The 20,823-nt window shown below is 41.2% G+C and overlaps 1 protein-coding gene across 5 annotated transcripts in view; it reads left to right on the forward strand.

Moving 5' to 3' along the window:
- The window catches only part of pde10a (phosphodiesterase 10A), a 63,845-nt gene that overhangs the window by 15,675 nt on the left and 27,347 nt on the right, over nucleotides 1–20,823 (forward strand). For 3 of the 5 annotated variants that reach the window (XM_051959810.1, XM_051959811.1, XM_022192345.2), the window contains one exon: nucleotides 18,803–18,934. In XM_051959810.1, coding sequence (XP_051815770.1) covers nucleotides 18,803–18,934 — 132 coding nt within the window. Of the gene's footprint in view, nucleotides 1–6,365; nucleotides 6,803–18,802; nucleotides 18,935–20,823 lie in introns of those variants that run through there. The other 2 variants (XM_022192348.2, XM_022192349.2) reach the window with 2 other exon arrangements.

A 20,823-nucleotide genomic window follows, 5' to 3' on the forward strand; every position in this document is an offset into this window, starting at 1 on the left:
AGATGGATATGGGATTTGGTGGCAGGATGATGTTGACAGAGAATAAAGTGTTCACTCCCAGTCCAAATTGATGTAGATCAAGCCAGAGAGAGCCCTGACAGACATTTTGGAGGTGTTCCTGGGTCTTTTGTGCTTAGTTAATTTATTCCATTTGTTTCCAAATTAATTAAAAAGGTACTGTGATGCCAATTTAGCAACAAAATCCTGCTTTTTACCTGCCTGGCTATGATCTACCTCTAAATTATCTGAAGATTCACAGACGTCAACATCATGGTCACCCTAAAAAGCAAGCAGACATTTCTTTTTGGCTCTTAAAGACATTTCACCTCCCATCCAAGAGGTTGCTTCAGTTCTGAACTGAAGAAATATGACCTGAAGCCTTTTGGATGAGGGGTAAAATGTCTTCAAGCACCAAAAAGAAAAGTGCAGTTGCTTTTTATTGAAACTCTGAGCATTATCTTCTCATAAACTGCTGTTTGTTATATGATCCTCAGTGCAAAAGTAGCTATGACCAGTGGTAGAACAGAACAAAGTGCTTAACCACACATTTGAGGTACTTTAGTTCTTGCATAGACTGGCGACCTGTCCAGGGTGTCCCCTGCCTTCGCCCGAGTCAGCTGGGATAGGCTCCAGCACCCCCCGCGACCCTAATGAGGATAAAGCGGTGTATAGAGGATGGATGGATGGATGGATAGTTCTTGCATGTCAAATTAAACATTTTCCTTTACTTAGCTACATTTTAGAGGGAAATACACTCCAATTATTGGACAGTTATAGATATGAAGGTTTAAATCACAAAAGAGATGCACTCATAATATATACTGCACTACTATAGATTTGGGGATCATGCTGATTCTCTTTGTCTTAAAATCAATACTTTTGGAATTCGACAAGACTGGTTAGGGGGGGAAAAATCAAGATGTCATTTTGTATTTTTGAAGGGAAAGTATTCAGTAAATCACAGTTTAAATAGAACAATTTTTTATTAGAGCTATAAAATCGTCAAAATGAATACTGTCACAATCAGCTTCTGTTTGCACATAAATGCATCCATAATAATAATACTCTACCTGGTACAAGTGCAGGATTTTTACAGTGTGATATACAGTCCCTTGTGAAAGTATTCGGCCCCCTTGAACTTTTCAACCTTTCGCCACATTTCAGGCTTCAAACATAAAGATATAAAATTCTAATTTTTTGTCAAGAATCAACAACAATTGGGACACAATCGTGAAGTGGAATGAAATTTATTGGATATTTTATACTTTTTTAACAAATAAAAAACTGAAAAGTGGGGTGTGCAATATTATTCGGCCCCTTTACTTTCAGTGCACCAAACTCACTCCAGAAGTTCAGTGAGGATCTCTGAATGATCCAATGTTGTCCTAAATGACTGATGATGATAAATAGAATCCACCTGTGTGTAATCAAGTCTCCATATAAATGCACCTGCTCTGTGATAGTCTCAGGGTTCTGTTTAAAGTGCAGAGAGCATCATGAAGACCAAGGAACACACCAGGCAGGTCCAAGATACTGTTGTGGAGAAGTTTAAAGCCAGATTTAGATACAAAAAGATTTCCCAAGCTTTAAACATCTCAAGGAGCACTGTGCAAGCAATCATATTGAAATGGAAGGAGTATCAGACCACTGCAAATCTACCAAGACCCGGCCGTCCCTCTAAACTTTCACCTGGAACAAGGAGAAGACCGATCAGAGATGCAGCCAAGAGGCCCATGATCACTCTGGATGAACTGCAGAGATCTACAGCTGAGGTGGGAGAGTCTGTCCATAGGACAACAATCAGTCGTACACTGCACAAATCTGGCCTTTATGGAAGAGTGGCAAGAAGAAAGCCATTTCTCAAAGATATCCATAAAAAGTCTGGTTTGAAGTTTGCCACAAGCCACCTGGGAGACACACCAAACATGTGGAAGAAGGTGCTCTGGTCAGATGAAACCAAAATTGAACTTTTTGGCCACAATGCAAAACGATATGTTTGGCATAAAAGCAACACAGCTCATCACCCTGAACACACCATCCCCACTGTCAAACGTGGTGGTGGCAGCCTCATGGTTTGGGCCTGCTTTTCTTCAGCAGGGACAGGGAAGATGGTTAAAATTGATGGGAAGATGAATGGAGCCAAATACAGGAGCATTCTGGAAGAAAACCTGTTGGAGTCTGCAAAAGACCTGAGACTGGGACGGAGATTTATCTTCTAACAGGACAATGATCCAAAACATAAAGCCAAATCTACAATGGAATGGTTCACAAATAAACGTATCCAGGTGTTAGAATGGCCAAGTCAAAGTCCAGACCTGAATCCAATCGAGAATCTGTGGGCAGAGCTGAAGACTGCTGTTCACAAACGCTCTCCATCCAACCTCACTGAGCTCGAGCTGTTTTGCAAGGAAGAATGGGCAAGAATTTCAGTCTCTCGATGTGCAAAACTGATAGAGACATACCCCAAGCAACTTGCAGCTGTAATTGCAGCAAAAGGTGGCGCTACAAAGTATTAATGCAAGGGGGCTGAATAATATTGCACGCCCCACTTTTCAGGTTTTTATTTGTTAAAAAAGTTTAAAATATCCAATAAATTTCATTCCACTTCACGATTGTTCCCACTTGTTGTTGATTCTTGACAAAAAATTAAAATTTTATATCTTTATGTTTGAAGCCTGAAATGTGGCGAAAGGTTGAAAAGTTCAAGGAGGCCGAATACTTTCACAAGGGACTGTAGCTACTTTTAGTTAATTATAAAGAATTGGACACTGTCCAGGACATCATCTTGTCAGGAGAAATGTACTAAAATGTGTTAGAATTTGAAAAGGTATACAACTGAATGTCCTATTGAAATTAGGATGTTACCAAACTTCTAAAAGTCAAGTCCTGGAATGTCAGGGTCAAAGTAAGGACTTGGTAATCTTTTACTCGTCAACTACAGATATCGGGCAGCTTAGGCAGCAACCAACAATGTGTCTGTAACAAAATGCAGATCACCTTAGCACAGGAAACATCTGACAGCTCAAGATATGCCGGGGTTATTCTGTTGCTTTTGTGTCTTTTTCCAACTGAGAATTCAAAGTAAGAAACTGGATTCCCTATAAATATACATTAGAACAGAAGCCATTTTTGAACAGTGTGCAAAAAAATGCAGCTTTCTGTGTGAATAAAACCTAAAACCTTTTATTTCTGGTATTGTCTTTAGGTATTTTTTGTGAGATTGTCTTTCATTCCAAGTGGATTAATCAAAGCACAGTTGAAATCTCAGTATTTTGACAGGTCAGACTGGTCAGTTATTTCCTGTTATGCCATAATTTATAAAGCGTAAGAAAACGGTTGCTTTGCCACTTTGGAGAGCAGCGAATCAGGAGAGTTCACTGGCAGGTCACAGACAGAGCTGTGGCATCCCTTGTGATCTACTGCATTCCCTATAAGTTCTTCAGCCATAACCGTCTCACATAAGCTCATAAACTTCCAGCCATGAACTGTGCAGGGAACATTTTCAAGCATTTGTTTTCTATCTAAATTTCCGTGCATAAGCTACTTGAAGTGCAGGGAGGATGCGCAGAGGTGAGCCCTAAAGCAGATGAAGGAGCTTCATCAGCTCAGAGATTCGTTTCATTAGATTTTGTTGTTTGCTTGTTTTACTTGTTACATTTCACACATTTTTTTTGAAAAACTCCTTTTTACCCTTCTTTTTCTTAATATATTTCCTTATATTAGAGGAAAAGAAGATTGGAAATAAGTGTTCTATGTGGACTTCCCAGATTAAAATGCTGTCAAAATGATGTTTCTGAATTGTTAAATAGGAGGTTGGTGATGTGCTGCATGTTGTTAAATTTCACAGAGATGGCTGAATTTCTTTGATTCTCCCTTCAGCACTACCTGCCAGATTCCTGGGCATTAGAAAATAGTGTTAGATTAGTGTTTTAAATGAACAGATACAAGCTTTGTTGTAAAAATAATGAAAAGGCAGCATCATCAATGAGAAATCAACAGCGTTGGGGTGTAGTGTAGAGTGTTGTTTCTACGTTTAAGGGCTTTTCTGATCAGACTAAAATGGAAGAAAAAGCAACAGAGAGAATCCATTATGTTATATATACATGAGACCTCTGAATGGAGCAGCTGCTCCAGAGTGTAGGAATGCCAGTGATTGATAGCACACTTGCTGACGTAACCTGCCACAGCTCCCACACTTCTCTCTCTCGCTCTCTCGATATGATCAGTATGTAGTGCTGCAGCCATGAGGGAGTCTGGCACACTTTATGCTGTATCATGTTGCAGAGTCAAAGCTGTTTAGGCGCTCTGAGCGCTGATAGCACGAGCTCACATCTGCAAAGGTTGTAGAGATAGGGGGCTCACTTCATTTGGGACTTGATGTAGTATCCCCACCTCAGCGATTCACATGAACAGAAAGACAAATCAGTTGATATCCGTTGATATTCTGTGCATTTAATCCAAACAGAGCTCCTCAGGAAGGCTGTCTGGAGTTTGTTGATTTACAACACAAAATTAGTTCTATGTCAGGATTGTTTTGCTCTACCAGTGTCCTATAGATGAATAACATGTCTCTGGATATGTTGGAAATATAAACATTAATTGTGTTGCATTCTTTGGGTAGCTTTAAGGCATAACCTGTAGAGTTAACCGGAATTAACGGTGGCCTTAAAGACGTCAGAGAAAGCTGATTCCGGAAATCCTTTGACTCACAGTTGACTTGAACTTTTTTACGTTTTTGTTTAAAGGAGGAAAAGATTTGGTATTGCACTGGGATATTCTGGGGTTTAACATTTAATTTGTGACATTTTCAAATTTTAATTCTGCACCGTAGAATCCCATTGTTCATATCAAGCTTCTATTGTTTTCTTTCTTTAGATTGTCTTCTTGACAAACCAAAATGTTCATCTGGTTTATAGAATTTGAAGTTAATTCCATTATTTTCATTACTCTCACTATGGGATTGGTCATTATTCTTATAGGATTATATCTCCACTCCAGGACTGTAGTGAGAGTGTCTAAATATTTCAGTGGCACTGCAGATGTGCAGTCTTCGCAGGGATTTGCAGAGTTAGGACTTTGCTAAAGGAATGTACCACATTGATTTATTTTACTGTGCCAATTCAAGGCAATATTTACAATTATAATTTATGTAAATGTGCAACTGAGTTAGGCTGGTGAAATAAATCAATTGAATACATTCCTTTAGTAAATGCACGTCTCTGCAGATATTTAAAGCAAGAGCCGAAATATCAACGCAAAGAAAGACAAATCTTATTTTCGTCGCACAAAAGAACTTTATGTACAATCTCAAGCGAGATAAGGCACAAAATAGACCTTGGTGTTATCAATGTTTAGACTGTCCTTTTGTTTTTTTTGTGTGTTCAGTACATTGAATAGACTCTTCATGACTGCACTATAGTGAAATGTTATATATGTATTTTTCTTACACAGACTGGCTGCTATGGTGGCTCTCCTTTGTCTGGCCTTAAGTGAAAAACTGATCTGAATGAAGGTGCATTCTGGGAACAAGTCATTCATAAAATTTGGTTACTTCACTCTGCAGAATGACCCTTGATTTTAAATCTGCTGATGAAGTCAGAGGTCAGAGTCTTCAAGACCTGGAGAGCAGGAGGGGATTTAGTGCCTTGCCAAAGGGCACATCGATGCGTAAAAATCCGACGTCTGTAAACATTATATGCTGCATCTTTTCAGACAGTGCATGAAAAAAAACCTCAACACTCCAGTGCGTTGTCCTGCCATGCTGCAAATTTGGAGGTTGTCACTGTCTCCTCCTTGACCACAGTCGTGGATGAGGAAACAGCAGCCAAATTCAGGAACAGGAACAGCAGTTCAGCACAGCAGCGTCGAGGGTTAGCGTCCCAGACGCGTCAAGTGCGCAAAAATATCTGAAATAAGGACGATTGGCCCTTCAAATTATTTGCTTGGTTTACTGATAATCCTCGAAAATATTGAGAATCAATAATTTAAAAAGAAAGCACACATTCTCCTTTTTCATTGTGCTTAGTGTCATAATGAATGTTTGCAGCAATATGTCATAGCCGCATAAAACAGTTTATTAATCGCCAGTGGACGTTTGTTTTTTAGACATTCATAAAAATGCTGATGAATGTGTTTTCGTGACTGATAAAACAGAATCAGGCTTTGCTCATGTTAGCATTTCTCATTGGGTATTTCCTGCAGCAAATACCATCTGGGCTTTTCTTTTGAAAATTACAAAGGATCGCTCTGCGCAAATTGACGGTGGCGCGCTCCCGTCTCTCCCTGTGTGTGTGTGTGTGTGTGTGTGTGTGTGTGTGTGTGTGTGTGTGTGTGTGTGTGTGTGTTCGCGCGCGCGTGTGTGTTTACTCCCATTTCTCTGTGTCTATGCGTCGACATCTCCGCTCCCCTCAGTCTGCTGCTGCTGCACATCCACAGCGGAGCCACCACGCCGAGGAGGCGGACCGACCGTAGCTACACCTCGGCCAGCGGTGCTGGATCATAGCGCTGCTGGAGGAGGGGGGCGGCGGCACACTGTGCTCTCCTTGCCCTTCCTAAACCGTGCACAGCTTCAAAGCGTTGAGGACACCACCATCACCTCAGCGCGTCCTGGAATAGTTTTGATTTTTTTTCTTTTTCTTTTTTTCTTTTTCTTTTTTTGTGCCCAGACGCACCAAGTTGCAGCTGCAGAGGCGCACTTTTCTCCGTGGCTCCTCTCTCATTTTGCGCTCACAATCCGACATGGAAGATGGTCCGTCTTCAACAAGCTGTTTCAGAAGGTTAACGGACTGTTTCCTGGGTGCAAGTAGGTATCTTTTTTGACAAGCACTTGCAAAGCGTAGAGGACGATCTTGACGGAATTTTTCGCATAAAGTAGAAAGCGCTTCATGAAGCAGATTCGCCAAACACGGGCTGATTTGGGGATGTTTTATTTGCACTGGTCCTGCAGGCGTACGTTGTTTGCCCATTTGTCTCCTCAACTTTATGAATGACAGATTGATAGCTGAACTGGATAGGTGGGGACTCCGTTGGAGGGCCAGGCAGGGCTGCGTTTCGGGGGTAAAGAAGCGTGTGTCTCGGCAGATTTACAATAAGATTCAGAGCGTGGTTACCGCTCCCAGCCCGGATCCAAGTTGCTCTGTGACAGAGGGGACAGTCAGCAGTTCTGCAGTGAGACATAGCATGAAAAGGCGACACGAAGTGTGCAGCAGGAGCCGGAGTGAGAACAGAGACAGTAAATAGCGTAGCCTACTGTTTACTTCTCCAGATATTACAGAAAATCTGAAAAACACCTTTTGGAAACATGATTTCAGGAATAAATATCTGATTGATATTGGAAGGCTATATTAATATATTTAACTTTTATTTTTTCACTTATGATATTCACAGTTTTTTAAAATTAATAACCTGTGTCAAACATTTAGTGGTTTCATGTCAGCTTTGGTTATTTGGCTCATTTTCATCACAGTAGGATAATAGTCATCAGAGGCAGGTATACTTAAAAAATAATTTTTAAGACAGGTGAGAGAAAATATGCAGAAAGCTAAATAATTTCCTGTGACTACAATAAATATCTGCTATATTCACCTTTAATCTACACATAGTCCCTGAGCTTGTCCATGAATTTGGAATTTACAATATTTGTTACAATTTTTTTCTTTTTATATTGTGTGTTCTTGTCTAATAATAATAATAATATTTATAACTTCATTTACATAGCATCTCGTGGGACAGATATCCCACCTTAGCAATACTACTGTGGAAACTTTAGAAATTATTTATGCAATTTATTTATTGTAATTTTTACGGCCAGTGTTGCTCATAAATAATGTCAGCCGCTACAGTTGCCTCAGTGGCACCTCGAGTGACCTTTAGTGGGAACCCTGTAATAACAAGTTAGCAGTTCAAGGCCCGGGATGCCGAGTGGTTTCCAAAGTACACACATAGCAGTAAACTGCAGTCATGGAATGTATTATTGAGGTACAGTATGTAGGTATCCTGCCCTCACGCTGACCAAAAAAGGACAAGAATGTCAGATTTCACAAAGCTTCCGCCTTCTTTGAATTTACAAAACAACAGTGGATGTGGGTTGGCTGCGGGTGTCGGAGTTGAGCACCTTAAAGTTGTATCTACTGTAGGATGAGCTGGAATAATTTTTTAGAAAGTCATAAACAAGCCATTCAGAAAATGAAGTGAGAAAAAGTCTGTCAGCGTCTATCAGAGTCTCTGTCTGTCGTAGCTGTGCGTGTGTTTGAGTATCATAGCTCTCAATTATCCTACTGCTCGTTTTTTTCAAATGTTGTACAGCTGTCATTTAATCTGGGTTAAATGTGGGATTAACATGGCAAACTGTTTGCCTTCTCACCACACGTTTCTCTTTTGATAGGTTCGGGATCAGGCAGTAATTTGATTACACTTCATCCAAGGCGTTTAGAAGGTGACAGAAACACATGAGCACTTCCAGTTTGCGAACTAGAATGAGACATCATGTGCTCCGTATGTTTTTATTGCACTATTTACACAGACTGCTTTCTACAAATATTAGACATGTGATAGATGGATCCAACATAGGCCAGTGGATGTGGCAAAAAGTGTCATTTTGTTTTCTGGCAGCCAGTGGTGTGTTTACTATCCTCTGGTACCGGTCCACTCTGGAGAAAGAGATTCCAGTTTGTCAAGACTTCTGTGATATTACAGCTGTTTGTGGCCTTTCAGGAAATTGTATATGCAAATGTCTGCTTGTGCACATCGTTTAGGGATAACTTTGGTTAGTGAGGGAGGTCAGCCCAGGTCAGCCCTAATGTGATCTCTCAGGCATTTTCAAACCCAATTGGTTGCCGACGGATTGCTTAACTCAGTGAAGAGGGCTGCATTGTCAAGCAGGACGCGCTCGTGTTGGACATTTCCTGCCCCACCGCATGCCTTCTCTCTCACACTCAGGACTTCTCCCAGCACTGGCACTAAATATATAAATACACGGACTGCTTGATATGATTGGAAAATGAAAAGTTAAGTCTGATTGAAATTTGAATGACTAAATAATTCCAGACTGGACTAAGCACACGCCAAATGGTTTCTCTCTTTGTGATTTGTCTCCGGTGTTGATTTAAACTCTCAGGAAATCCAAGCCAAAGAAAATGAGCTTGTTATGCAGTTCGAACCCCCTTTTTTCATGTCCTGATCTGAGCGGGGCTGGATCGGTGCCAGGGCACAGTGCATTATCTGAGCGGCGAAACAGATGACATTCTCCTCAAGGCGTCCATTGACCCCTCGTCAGCTTGTCATGGGTTTGTATCTGAGAGGATGGGAAAAGGCCACATGCATGTAGATTTCTTTACAACTTGTCCTTGTGTCAAAGCTCATAAAAGAACACGGCACTGGAGAAGACACAAGGATCTGTGGTTCTCATTATCGGGTCCCCACTGGCCCCTCTGCAGAGCGGCTGCAGAGTTCAGCATCGGACCAGATGTGGAGTGGGGAACATGACCCGTGATTACTGATGTGGCTCAGGGGGAGACGCGGGGCTGCATCAAACCACTGGTCGGACAGGATGCTGACTCCAAAGCGGCAACTCCAGCTGTACTGTTAAGCCTCATTGTTGGTGGCGCTGTAGGACATGTGATCCACCACTTCTGGCTGTTTCCTTTCACCTCAGAGAAAGTTTTCAGTTTCTATCTTGCGTTGAAGGTGAAGGCTGACCAGCTGTTTGCCTGTAGATGCAGTTACTGAGCCTGCCTGTGACCACGCTGTTCTGCTGTGGATCAAGGGACATGCCTTATCTACATCTCAGTTTGCCATTTATAGCCCTTACCCTTTACGTCTAATGACCTGGACCATGGAAGTGGAAATAATGCAAATTACATTTCCATGGAAATCTCTTCTCTCTGTCTCTCTCTCAAACACAAAGTGTGAGGTGTGAGCTCACATGTTTGTGCAGTGGAGTTTGTTTTCACTGTGTGGGGGTGTGTCCCTGGACGTGATGCAGTTCAAGTCCACAGTGAAATAGTTTTCTTTTTTTGACACCTTTTCACTGACTATTGATTTGGCCTTACCTGTCACCTCACCCTTGATTGCTGTGGAATGTGTGTGTGTGTGTGTGTGGGTGGGGGGGATGTACGTGTGTGTTCACCTGCATATGTACACACACACACGTCCAGGTGCAGCGGCAATGAATAAATGAGGTGAGGAGTCGAAGCGTTTTCGTTTTCAGCGCTCGGCGCTCACTGAATGTCAGCGTTGGACACAGTGCTCCAGCCCTCTCATAGATAAGATAAGAACCACATGCTCTTCCCACCTCCTGGCAAAGGGAGTCCCAGGCGGACCTGCTGACGCACGCACCCAGCAGCCCCCTCCCTCCCCCCTTTCCTGCCTCAGCCTCATGTCAGGAAAGTGAAAAGTAGTACCTTGGCAGCTTGCCCTTGACTCTCTGCCAGAAGGAGTGCGCTTCAAGAGAAGTGGTCTTTTCCCTTTTTCTCTCATGTGCATTTTTCATCTATGTGTTGCAGAGGAGGAACATCTTGCTCGCTAAACGTCGGCACTGCCGGGGTTCGGCCTCTGCTGTTGACATTGCCGCTCATCATCGTCTGACAGGAGTGCTGAAGACACACGTTCATTTCGGTTCAGCCGCTGTCACACAGATAGCTAACTGCTTCATCATGGGAAACAGAGATGAGTGATGGAGATAGGGTGGAGCTGCTTGTTGTTCTTAGCAGCTGTGCAAATGATCCTTTATCTGCATTTGTCAGTTTCTTGTTAAATACTTTTCTTTGGCAGTCCCTTCGGGAATTCTACCAATCCTCATTTTATAGAGCTTGTAATTTTGTCTAATTCTTGCAGCAGAACAGTACATATATAAAAATTAAAATCTTGCACATTTATCCATTTACAAGTCCCCATTTTAGCGTAAAATACTGATTAACCTAAATAACAACATGGGTCAAATAAAGTCAACCTTAACTACAGTAACCACATTTCTTCCATTAACTTCTCTCAACTGAGAAACCTTATTAAACTGCCTTTTCCTCCTGTTGTTTAACACCCAGCAATCTTTAACAGCAAACCAGCTCTGCCCTCAACCTAACAGTTCTATTTATGGAAGCTTTCTGGGAAGGCGGTTTGCCTGAATTAACCTGACAGGATAAATTCAGGGCAAAATGTAGCTTAAACTACATTAATAATTTAATATTGTTCTGCGTTTAAGCTCAACACAGCCTATTAATTGTATTGTGGATGATTGTCTTGGGTTTATTTTGCCAATTACTGTAAGATTCAGGTGGTAAAAGAGGCTCTTACTTGCCCGGGATGGCTATTGCAGCTGAGATGGTGGAAAAGAATAAGGTGAAACTTGCAGAGGATGCAGATCTTCATATTTATTCACCAGCACATCACGAAGCAGTCCGACAGCATTTCCCCAGCACACAGAACAGGCCCACCTCAAAATCCCCTCACACCCAATATATAGGTGAGCTTAAACCACTATGCCCCATTGACAGGTAGAATTCAAGGAGCAGTGCAGCAGAATTACTTACAATATATTACAATTTATATCCAAAATATGCCTATTTATTATTAACAAAACACATTACAGTTTCCAAACTCATATGTACACTAAAAACTACCCCTTTAAGTTACATTAATTACCCACTACAATACATTTTCCCCAGCCCAACCTCCCCTCCCATGAGGCCACTTGGCTCAGTCCAATCAGGGGAGATGAACAGCACCTGGACTGCACTCACATGGGCACGCCTCCATGGAGTAACCCAGCCAATCACACCTGATCAGTGAGGGAAGATGGACAATCCCTCACATTTACACTTTCAAATAAAGATTATTAATACCACTGAGGTTTATGAAAAAATGAAATATAATAAAAAAACAACATGCACATATTCCGTAGTGCAACATAAATTTTCTGAGCTGTGGCAGATGCAGCAGTGAGTTCAGTCGGCACAGCTTATGGCCGTTTATTTCTCTTAACTGTTTAAAGAAGGACCTAATATCAGGCTGACCACACCCTGCCTCACTGATGTTTGCTCAGAGGCTCAGTGCTCTGTTGCACCTTTAACTCCACCCAACCCAGATGTCAGTGTCCTAATGTGTAGCAGCACATCACTGTCACATGGTGATAAGTTCAACCCCTGTAGTCCAAAATCTTCAAAAAGTTGATAAAAAAAATCTGAAAATACCATATTCATTTTAGAAAATTCTAATGCATATTTTCTGCCATTTTATAAAGTAAATGATTAGTCAGTGAATTAAAGAATATATAGTGATGAGTTAAGAACTGGTGATAAAAATCTGTAGTTTGTCCATTCATTCAGCCTCTGTTTACACTCCAGAGATCCTTGAGGGCCGACCATCTGTTTAAATGACATTGAGTTAAATTACTAAAGCAAAGGGAAAAGAAAGAATAAAAAGACTTGCAACTTGCTGGTTGGTTAAATAACATTTCTCATTTAGGTAAGATGATGAGATAATGTAAAACTTACAAATGTTCAATAGATAATTAAAGTAGAGCTTGGGAGGTTTAAGTACTGTGAGATCCTTGTGGGCCTGCTTAAGGTAATATGTGTTCTTCTCTCATCGTGCACACTTTTAGCGAGAAATTCAGATTTTAAAACCAAATCGCTTTGGTTAAAAATAGCTAAAGAGGAGGCTGATCACCAGTTGCAGACATCTTCTGATCCTCAGTTCTTAAAAGAAAACCCAAGTGACATGAAGCGTGATGCTGCTTCAAAACTACGGCAGTAAGAGGTCCCATGGATAAATTTAAATATAACGTAAATGAAAGAAAAGACTGACTTGTAGAGACAGAAAGAGAAATGAAGCCTTGCTCAACAGCAGTGTCTTTTCTTAGGAAATGAAGGAGCTTCCTCTTCACAGATGTAGCATCAGAAATAATCTGGGTCCTTTCCCTCACTGATAACTGTTGACGTGTATCAAGTCTTATTATGACTTCTGATCCATACACTAGAAGCCAAATGTTTGGACACACCTTCTCATTCAATGCTTTCTATATGTATTGTTTTCTACATTGTAGATAATACTGAAGATTAACACTTTTTTACAAAATAATTCCAGATGTATTCTTTTATAGCTTTGATGTCTTCAGTATTAGTCTTCAGAAAGTGAATTGAATTGTAGAAAAAATTAAATAAAAACCACTGAATGAGGAGCTGTGTCCAAGCTTTTGTCTTTTAGTGGGCATGATAACCCACTCTCTGTCAGTTTTCATTACTACTAATATTTGTTTCTACACTTTACAGTTGCCGTACTAATACAGAGCATGAAGAAAATATTTACTGATAGTGGATTTTATTATAAGATGGAACGAATTGCAGTTTACTGCATCTCAGCAAGCCATTAACTTTTCCATATAAAATCAGAGCGTGCCAGATTGATTTCCTTAATAAAAATGCTCATAAACTTGAAATTTAACTTCCAAGAATTTACTGTTTTGAAGCTGTTTCAGGCTGTTCTGACGCCCAAAATTCCTTATTAATACGACAAACTGAGAATATATAAATTACCCAGCTTATGCTGTTTGTAAACATATGTCCCGTCAAATAGGAGCGTTTCATCGTGAAAGCTGGAGTGCAAAGACCCAGACAGACTGTGACTGGTTTGGCCTTCCCTTCGCAGTCCCAGGGTGTGGTGTCAAGATAAGTGTTATGCAACAATACCTCACTGCATGAACTCAGGCTGCAGTTTTTACACAGGAAGCCCAAGTCTGAGTCAGTCATCAAAATCTCTGCCAACTGGGCTTCAGCCACTCACAAACATGCTGCACAACAAACTGCTTCCCGCCTATATATTTGTCTGAATAGGCAACTTCAATTCACTGATTTAATCATAAATATGCAAAATGGTTTTACTCTGGTACTTTTTTGAGGTCTGCTGTCAGAGGAAAATGTTGTACTTTTTACTCTGCTGCATTTATCACCAAATCGAGATTTTATAATATAGCATTAATATACAACATACTGTTAAAGTGGTGCTGTTTTTTGGTGTCACTGTGCAAAAATTCCATAATTCCTTTTAGTGTTTTTAATTTAGAGGAAACTAGATGTCTGCACCTCCTCTTGGCTTCGTTTGGTTTCAAGACTCCAATCACTGGGCTGTTTGACCCTGATCAAATGAGAGAATATAAAGAGCAACAATATCAGTGGTGAGAGTGCCCAGTGTGCTCAACTGGTTGAGCGGCTGACCCATGAACAGGGGCTACAGTACCCCATGCGGTGACCTGGGTTTGATTCCAGATCACAGCCCTCTGCTGCCGCCCCCCCCCAATTCTTTCCTGTCTGCCTCTCGAATAAACCTATCTAATTAAGGCAACAAAAGCAAAAATATATATCAGTGGTGAGAGTGGGTTGAAGAGAAGTCTTTCATTCAAGACAGCAGAGTTCGAAACCGGTGTCTAATTTAAGTTTTGTTCCTCTGGACAGATAGGCTTGGGACTGACAGGAGGATTGTATGCGCAAATTCTAGCAATAACTTTTTTTTGCTTCTTCAGGACTTGTGTCCACTGCAGCTTTAAAGCAATGGTTCACAACTATTTCGGCTCTTACTAACCCGGCAGCAGTGTCTAGTGTGGCTAATCATATCCATTTAGGTTGTCTAAAGACATTTTTTTTTTTTTTTTGCCATGTGGTTGAATTTCGATAACAAGTGGAAAAATCCAAAATCTAAATTCTAATCTGTAAAACAAATCATTGTTTATTCCTTCTGTCTGAAGTTCATCTCACAGATTAATCTTGTAACTTTTGGCTGTGCCTGACTCTTTAGTTGGGAACCACTGAACTAACTTTATAAGAAGTAAATAAACTAGATCCATCTCCGCAAGCAACGCTAAAATCCAACCTGTATACATCGCACATGAAAATGTAGGTCATTAGTACTTCTACTTGCAACATGTAAAATATATTTTGTTGACAATACACGCTTTGACTTATGTAGGATTTGAATAAAATAGTTTTTATTTAACCTAAATTCTTGCTTTAATGTAATGTTAAGTTTATTTAAGTAATCTATTCTAACGTTTCTTCCGCCATTGTTGACTGAAAATCTTTGACAGAAGGTTCATGTTCAGACTGCAGACACTGAAAAATGTCAAATGTGATAATATCTAATAACAGCCTTTTAGATGGATCTTGTTTGTGTATTTTAGGTTATTTATCGTCCACATGTCAGACATGCTTTTCCATGATTGTGTTCACTAGCGTGCTTATCATGATGACGCTGTTGTCTTGAGCAGTGTTGGCCCCAGTGGGAAGGAAAATTTCACTGAGGTTTGACTAAATAAAATAGAAAAAAACGGGATCAAACTAGTGCTTCTACCACAGCGACCTCTCTCCCTTCTGATTGAGTGAGCACATGTGGTTCCCAGTGGGGAGAACCATCCTGGACCACAGCATGTGGGACAGATCTGGCTGCACCTTTCATTAGCCGCCGTAGTCGCAGGCCCAGGACACTGACGCATATCCCACAGCTCTGAGTGTCACTGCGGTCACATTAGTTTGAGCTGTGGCTCTAAAGACTTCAGAGGGAATCAGAGGGAAAGCCTGTAAGGTCGGCAGAAAGTAGCAGGAATGTTCGGGAAAAAAGTGCCATCAATCACCATCAAGCTGCAATATAGCGGCTGTCGGGTCAAACCAGTCATTCCTCTGGCTGCTTTTTCCAGAGCGCTTTAAGAGAGATTGACGATATTAACATTTTTGGCTTTTTCCAATACACCAGTGATTTGTTCTTTCAGATCCACATAAATGCATTTAATGTATGGAGCCGCCACCAGTGGAGTTTACCTGAACTAACAGCGATGCTTCGAGCAGATGCAAACACTGCTTTATTGTATGTGTAGCTACTTATTTAAGCAAAAAAATAGTTTTAAAGGACCTGCATAACTCCAAACATCTTCTCTTCCATTTATTCTAGAGACAGTTGAGCCACACTGAGCTCATTCGTCATAATATTGTATTACACTGTCAAATGTTAGGGATAGTCTTTTCTATTTAATTTTAGAAAACACTGTAGAAGGACCAAAATCGGCAGTGAAATTATCCAACCTACTGGTATTGTGTATGTATCTGATTCCTGATATATTCTAACTTATTCCCAAAGAGTAACATGTGGGGCTAGAAAAATTATATCAAGCGCAGTTCCTCAACTTACCACTTGAGACTGGCTCCGAAAGCGGATCAATCCCCACGGACCCCTGTGTTAAAATGTTGAACTTTACAGCAGAAATAAACATGTTTACAACCTGATACTAAAACAGTTGTGGTCTCTATAGCAAATTTTTCCAGTGAATTTTTATTGAAAGACAAAGTTTCGTTGATTAGAAACTGATGTGTGATATGTGTCAAACAAACAGACCCAAAACAAAATACATTTTCCTGAAAACTACTTCACTATAGTTTTCTGTAAATGTAATCTTGTGGAGAACAGTTGATGCTCTAGTGAAGAGTCACCAGAGAATCAATTGTATATTAGTCCGCTGCTGAAAATAGACCTCAACAAAAGCAGTATTCACTCCTGTTTAAATAATGTTTGAGAAAAGCTACAGTGCCCAGTTATTGCAGAACATTATTCAGGATTTTTTTTCATGAAGCTCATGTGTTTCGACCACGTTTTTCTGATTTATGCCTTCAGTTGGAACAAACAGGCCCAGAGTTTACCCCACAAACAAGTTAAGGCGACAAAAAGCAGAGAGACAGAATGTAACAGTTCATTTTAGTCTTTTCATGTAATTTGGTTAGAGTAACAAAAATAAAGAATACAGAATATAGCCAGCATTGTTCTTTAAGCAAATACTGGCCTGATGTAGAGTAGCTGACAGATATACTGTATTTGCACGCCTTACTCTTGATGATGTTTCACTTCACTTCTGAAAAGTTCAGCAGCCAGAGGAAAAAGATTCATGGCCGAGTTTGAGGTCAAAGAATCTGTTGCGAATATCATCAAAAACAGTGATGTACCCAGAATGCTATTTTATTAGCCATTGTACGACCATCGCAACATTCTTATCACTGCGGTTTGTTCTTTCCCCTCGGAAATAGGACATTTGACTATTTTTGACCATACATATGATTGCTAAATTTTCAGGGGGCTTTGACACAAAACTTGTATTCATAAATTTATACAGCGGCCTTGTTTTTCTTTTTCTTTTATTTTTTTGTCGTGTCACTAATCACAGGGCGCTCTTTGTGTTTCAAATAGGACAAAGTCGTAAGGGTCTTTTGCACAACTCCCATTTTAGTCCTCCCTGTGTGTGTGTGTGTGTGTGTGTGTGTGTGTCTTTCTGTCCCCTGCAGCTCCCTTCACCCCCCACCCCCTTAACTTTTTCTGATTTATTAAGCTGTCTGCCGATGTGCGTCAGAGCCGGCCAGGAGTCTCGTGAGGCGTTCCGCTCCTGAAGAGCTGTGTCTCGTGTCTGGACAGCGTCAGACCGCAGCGTCCTCCGCCCCGTTAACTTACCCCCACCTCTGTTTGCCTTATTTGCTTGCAACCACAAGCCTGCTCGACCTATACGCACATTCTGAGCAGATGATCCATCGTAGCTGAAGATCAAATGATCTGTTCTGGGGGAATAGATCAAAGGGTGGAAGTGGCAGCTCCGAGGGTTTAGTAGTGCTTTGAATTGAAAATGAAATTAAGAGTAATTCCTCAACTGTAAGTTTTAAGCACCTTTTTGTGGATATTTATCATGTTACCTGCAGCTGAAGATGAATTTTGTGCTTTTATCTCCTGCGTCTGGTTTAATTTAGTCTCTGCCACCAACCCTGTGTCGTCCCCGAGTGTCTCTGTCCATTCACTACCCTGATATGCATACAGGATATCTGACAGACAACCCCGCTCCATGATTTTTTTTCATGCCATTCGTGTGTGTGCGAGCGGTGGAAGAACACATGCGTTCCAGCTGCATCTCCTCTCGTGATCCTACTGGATGTGTAGACACACAGAAGCTGCCGATAGCCACGCATTTCGTGACAAAGCGGTTTAGAAACGATCAGAGCTGCGTTTCTACTATAATCTGATGACACGTATAATGACTGTGTATCTCACCATAAAATGTAAATTCAGCACAGCCGCACTGTACGATTTGGTTGTCTTTTCCAGGAATTATTACTTTTTATGGTATTTCAGCCCAGCATTGAGTTCACTCATGATGACGTCTCATGACTGAACGCAGACAGTTACAATTCTTTGTTTTAGACACACACTCCATTTGTGTGAGTGACCTAAACATGATGGTTTCGAATGCATCATGAATGCCTCGCAGACGCCAGCGGGTGTATTAAAAACAACTTTCCCTCAACCATGGTCTGGCAAATGGCTTTTTTCCCTGACAACAAAGACAGTAAACAGCAGCACTTAGCGAGCTCTCAAGAACCTAATTGCCTATTAAGCACAATGGAGTCCTCCTTTATCCTGCTGCCTCTGTTGGGGGCTCCTATCCCTGGAGATACAGCTTTACAGTAAACATAAGTGAGCTAACCCGGCTATCTGAGAACTTAAGCTTGAATCTACACGCTGCTGCCGCTCTCACCTCGCAGCAAAGAGAAAGAAATGACCTTCGGCTGTTTCAAGCCCATGCATTTGTTTGGGTGACCTTTGGGATCACTGTGCGCCCAAGTGAGACCTAATTCCCATCCTCTTATGCCTTCTCTCCTGCCGACTCTTCTAGCGTTTCCGTACACCGGTGCGACATCTTTCTGTAGTATTTTTCTATTTTTATTTTCACGATTTGCTTAGTCATATGGTGTAACTCAAGAACCAATACATGTTCTGTTTCTGTGCTCTTCAGGCTTGACAGATGAGAAAGTGAAGGCCTACCTCTCGCTGCACCCGCAGATGCTGGACGACTTTGTGTTGGAGAGTGTGAGTGCGGAGACGTTGGACAGATGGCTGAAGAGGAAGACCAGCAGCAAGCCTGCAGGTAAGTCGCACACGCAGACACACAAATGCGCAGACACACACTCTGCTGCAGCTCTCTGGACCACTGTGACATAATGATTGGGTCAGCAGATTTCAGTGTTTTTTGACAGAGTTGTAATTTCTGAAAAAGAATGCGCTTTGGTTAAATGGTTTTACTTGTGTAATTCCATATGAGTTCGCTGTAATTCAACCACAAATACAGGCTGCCCCGCTTATCTGCAACCACGTCAGTCATTTGCTTTTTATTGCCCTGAAAGACTGAAACCAGTTTGCTTAAAGACCAGTTGGATAACCAGAGCCGAGGTGGAGTGTGCCTCTGCGGGTTCTGTTTATTATCCCGGCCGTTTGCAGTACAAATCACTCATCTTCACATATGTCTGCTTTAATCGTCGGTGTGTATGTGATAGACAGAAGAAAGGGAGAGGGAACGGGCCTGTCGGGTCTTTACGGGTCATTAGATGTGTTTGAGCGGCCCGGGCTGAGTTTGTGCCGTGTACTCCACACACAGCGGACTGTTTCTCAGACCAACCGCATCCATCAAGGGCCCACAGGGCTGGCACTCTGCCCAGTCGAGCTGCTGACGTCAGAGGCGACCTCCAGAGACATGCAGCCGGCTGAAGGGGGCCCATGGGAGGGGCGTGGAGGATGGTGGTGGTGGCAGGGGTAGGGGTTGTGCTGGCTCAGGGTGTGGGTGTGTTGAAGGAGGAAACTGGCAGAGGATGGATTTGTCACATTTTGGAGCTGCTTTTTGCGTGAGGTCTACAGAGCGTAGTGTTTGTTGCCGCCATGTAGAGACGGTAATTTCTCAAGTCTGAGCCTGTGTTTGAAACAGTTTCCTGTATACTGTGTATATAAGTGTGTGTGTGTGTGTGTGTGTGTGTGTGTATATAAGTGTGTGTGTGTGTGTGTGTGTGTGTGTGTGTGTGTGTGTGTGTGTATATAAGTGTGTGTGTGTGTGTGTGTGTGTGTGTGTGTGTGTGTGTGTGTTTAGGTTGACAGATATCAAATAGACGGCGTCATGTTAATATTTCTCCCTGGCGCCAAGTAGGAATACCTGATTTAACCCGTGTAGTTCAGATCAGAGCAGTTGAAGTCTGTGCAAAGCACTATGCTGATTGACAAAACTTAATCCCGGAGATTTTTCTGTCTTTTTATCTCTGAAATAGCAAGTCCAGTTTTCCCATACTTTCAGAGAAATCGATATTTTAAAGAATTATACAAACTATTTTGTTTTCTGCAATTTTTTTAAAACACATTTTAGCTTTTAATATTTCTAATTGGTGTCGAACTCCTTTTTATTCAGCCGCTGATTACCTTTTATTTTAGTTTTATTAGCTGGAAAATCACTTTGGATGAATTCAAAACTTGCTGGAGTCAGGTACCCCATCACAGTGGACAAAATTGTGCAGAAACTACGAGATGATTGATTTAAAATTCTTCCTTAACATGCAACTGGTAGAAAAAAACAGAAAGCATGTTGATAGATTGTATGTTTCAAATTTCAAATTGGATTCTGATGTTGTCCGGAAGAGTGTGCTAACCACTTACTGTTTTAAGTGCCTTAGCATGTTTCGGAAGGGGGTTAACAATGATGCAAACTGCAGTATATTAGTCATCCTCTTCTAGATATAAAGCTTCCTGTGAAATGGTTGTTGGATGTAGAAACAGAGTGGAGGAGCAGGAACAATACAACACCATATTATTAGACTGATACAAAAGTGAGTTTGAGATGGAGAGAATGTCTTTTATCCTGTAGAAATGAACAGTTGGGTCAATATATAATTGAGGGACTTTTGAAGTCCATGGGATATATCTTGCTTAATTTTTTATTAAAAGGAAGAAAAAGCATTTTTTTTTTGTTCATTATGATCACTTCTTTACAAATTCCAT

This window comes from Acanthochromis polyacanthus, chromosome 15, assembly GCF_021347895.1.
Source record: "Acanthochromis polyacanthus isolate Apoly-LR-REF ecotype Palm Island chromosome 15, KAUST_Apoly_ChrSc, whole genome shotgun sequence".
Classification (NCBI taxonomy): domain Eukaryota; kingdom Metazoa; phylum Chordata; class Actinopteri; family Pomacentridae; genus Acanthochromis; species Acanthochromis polyacanthus.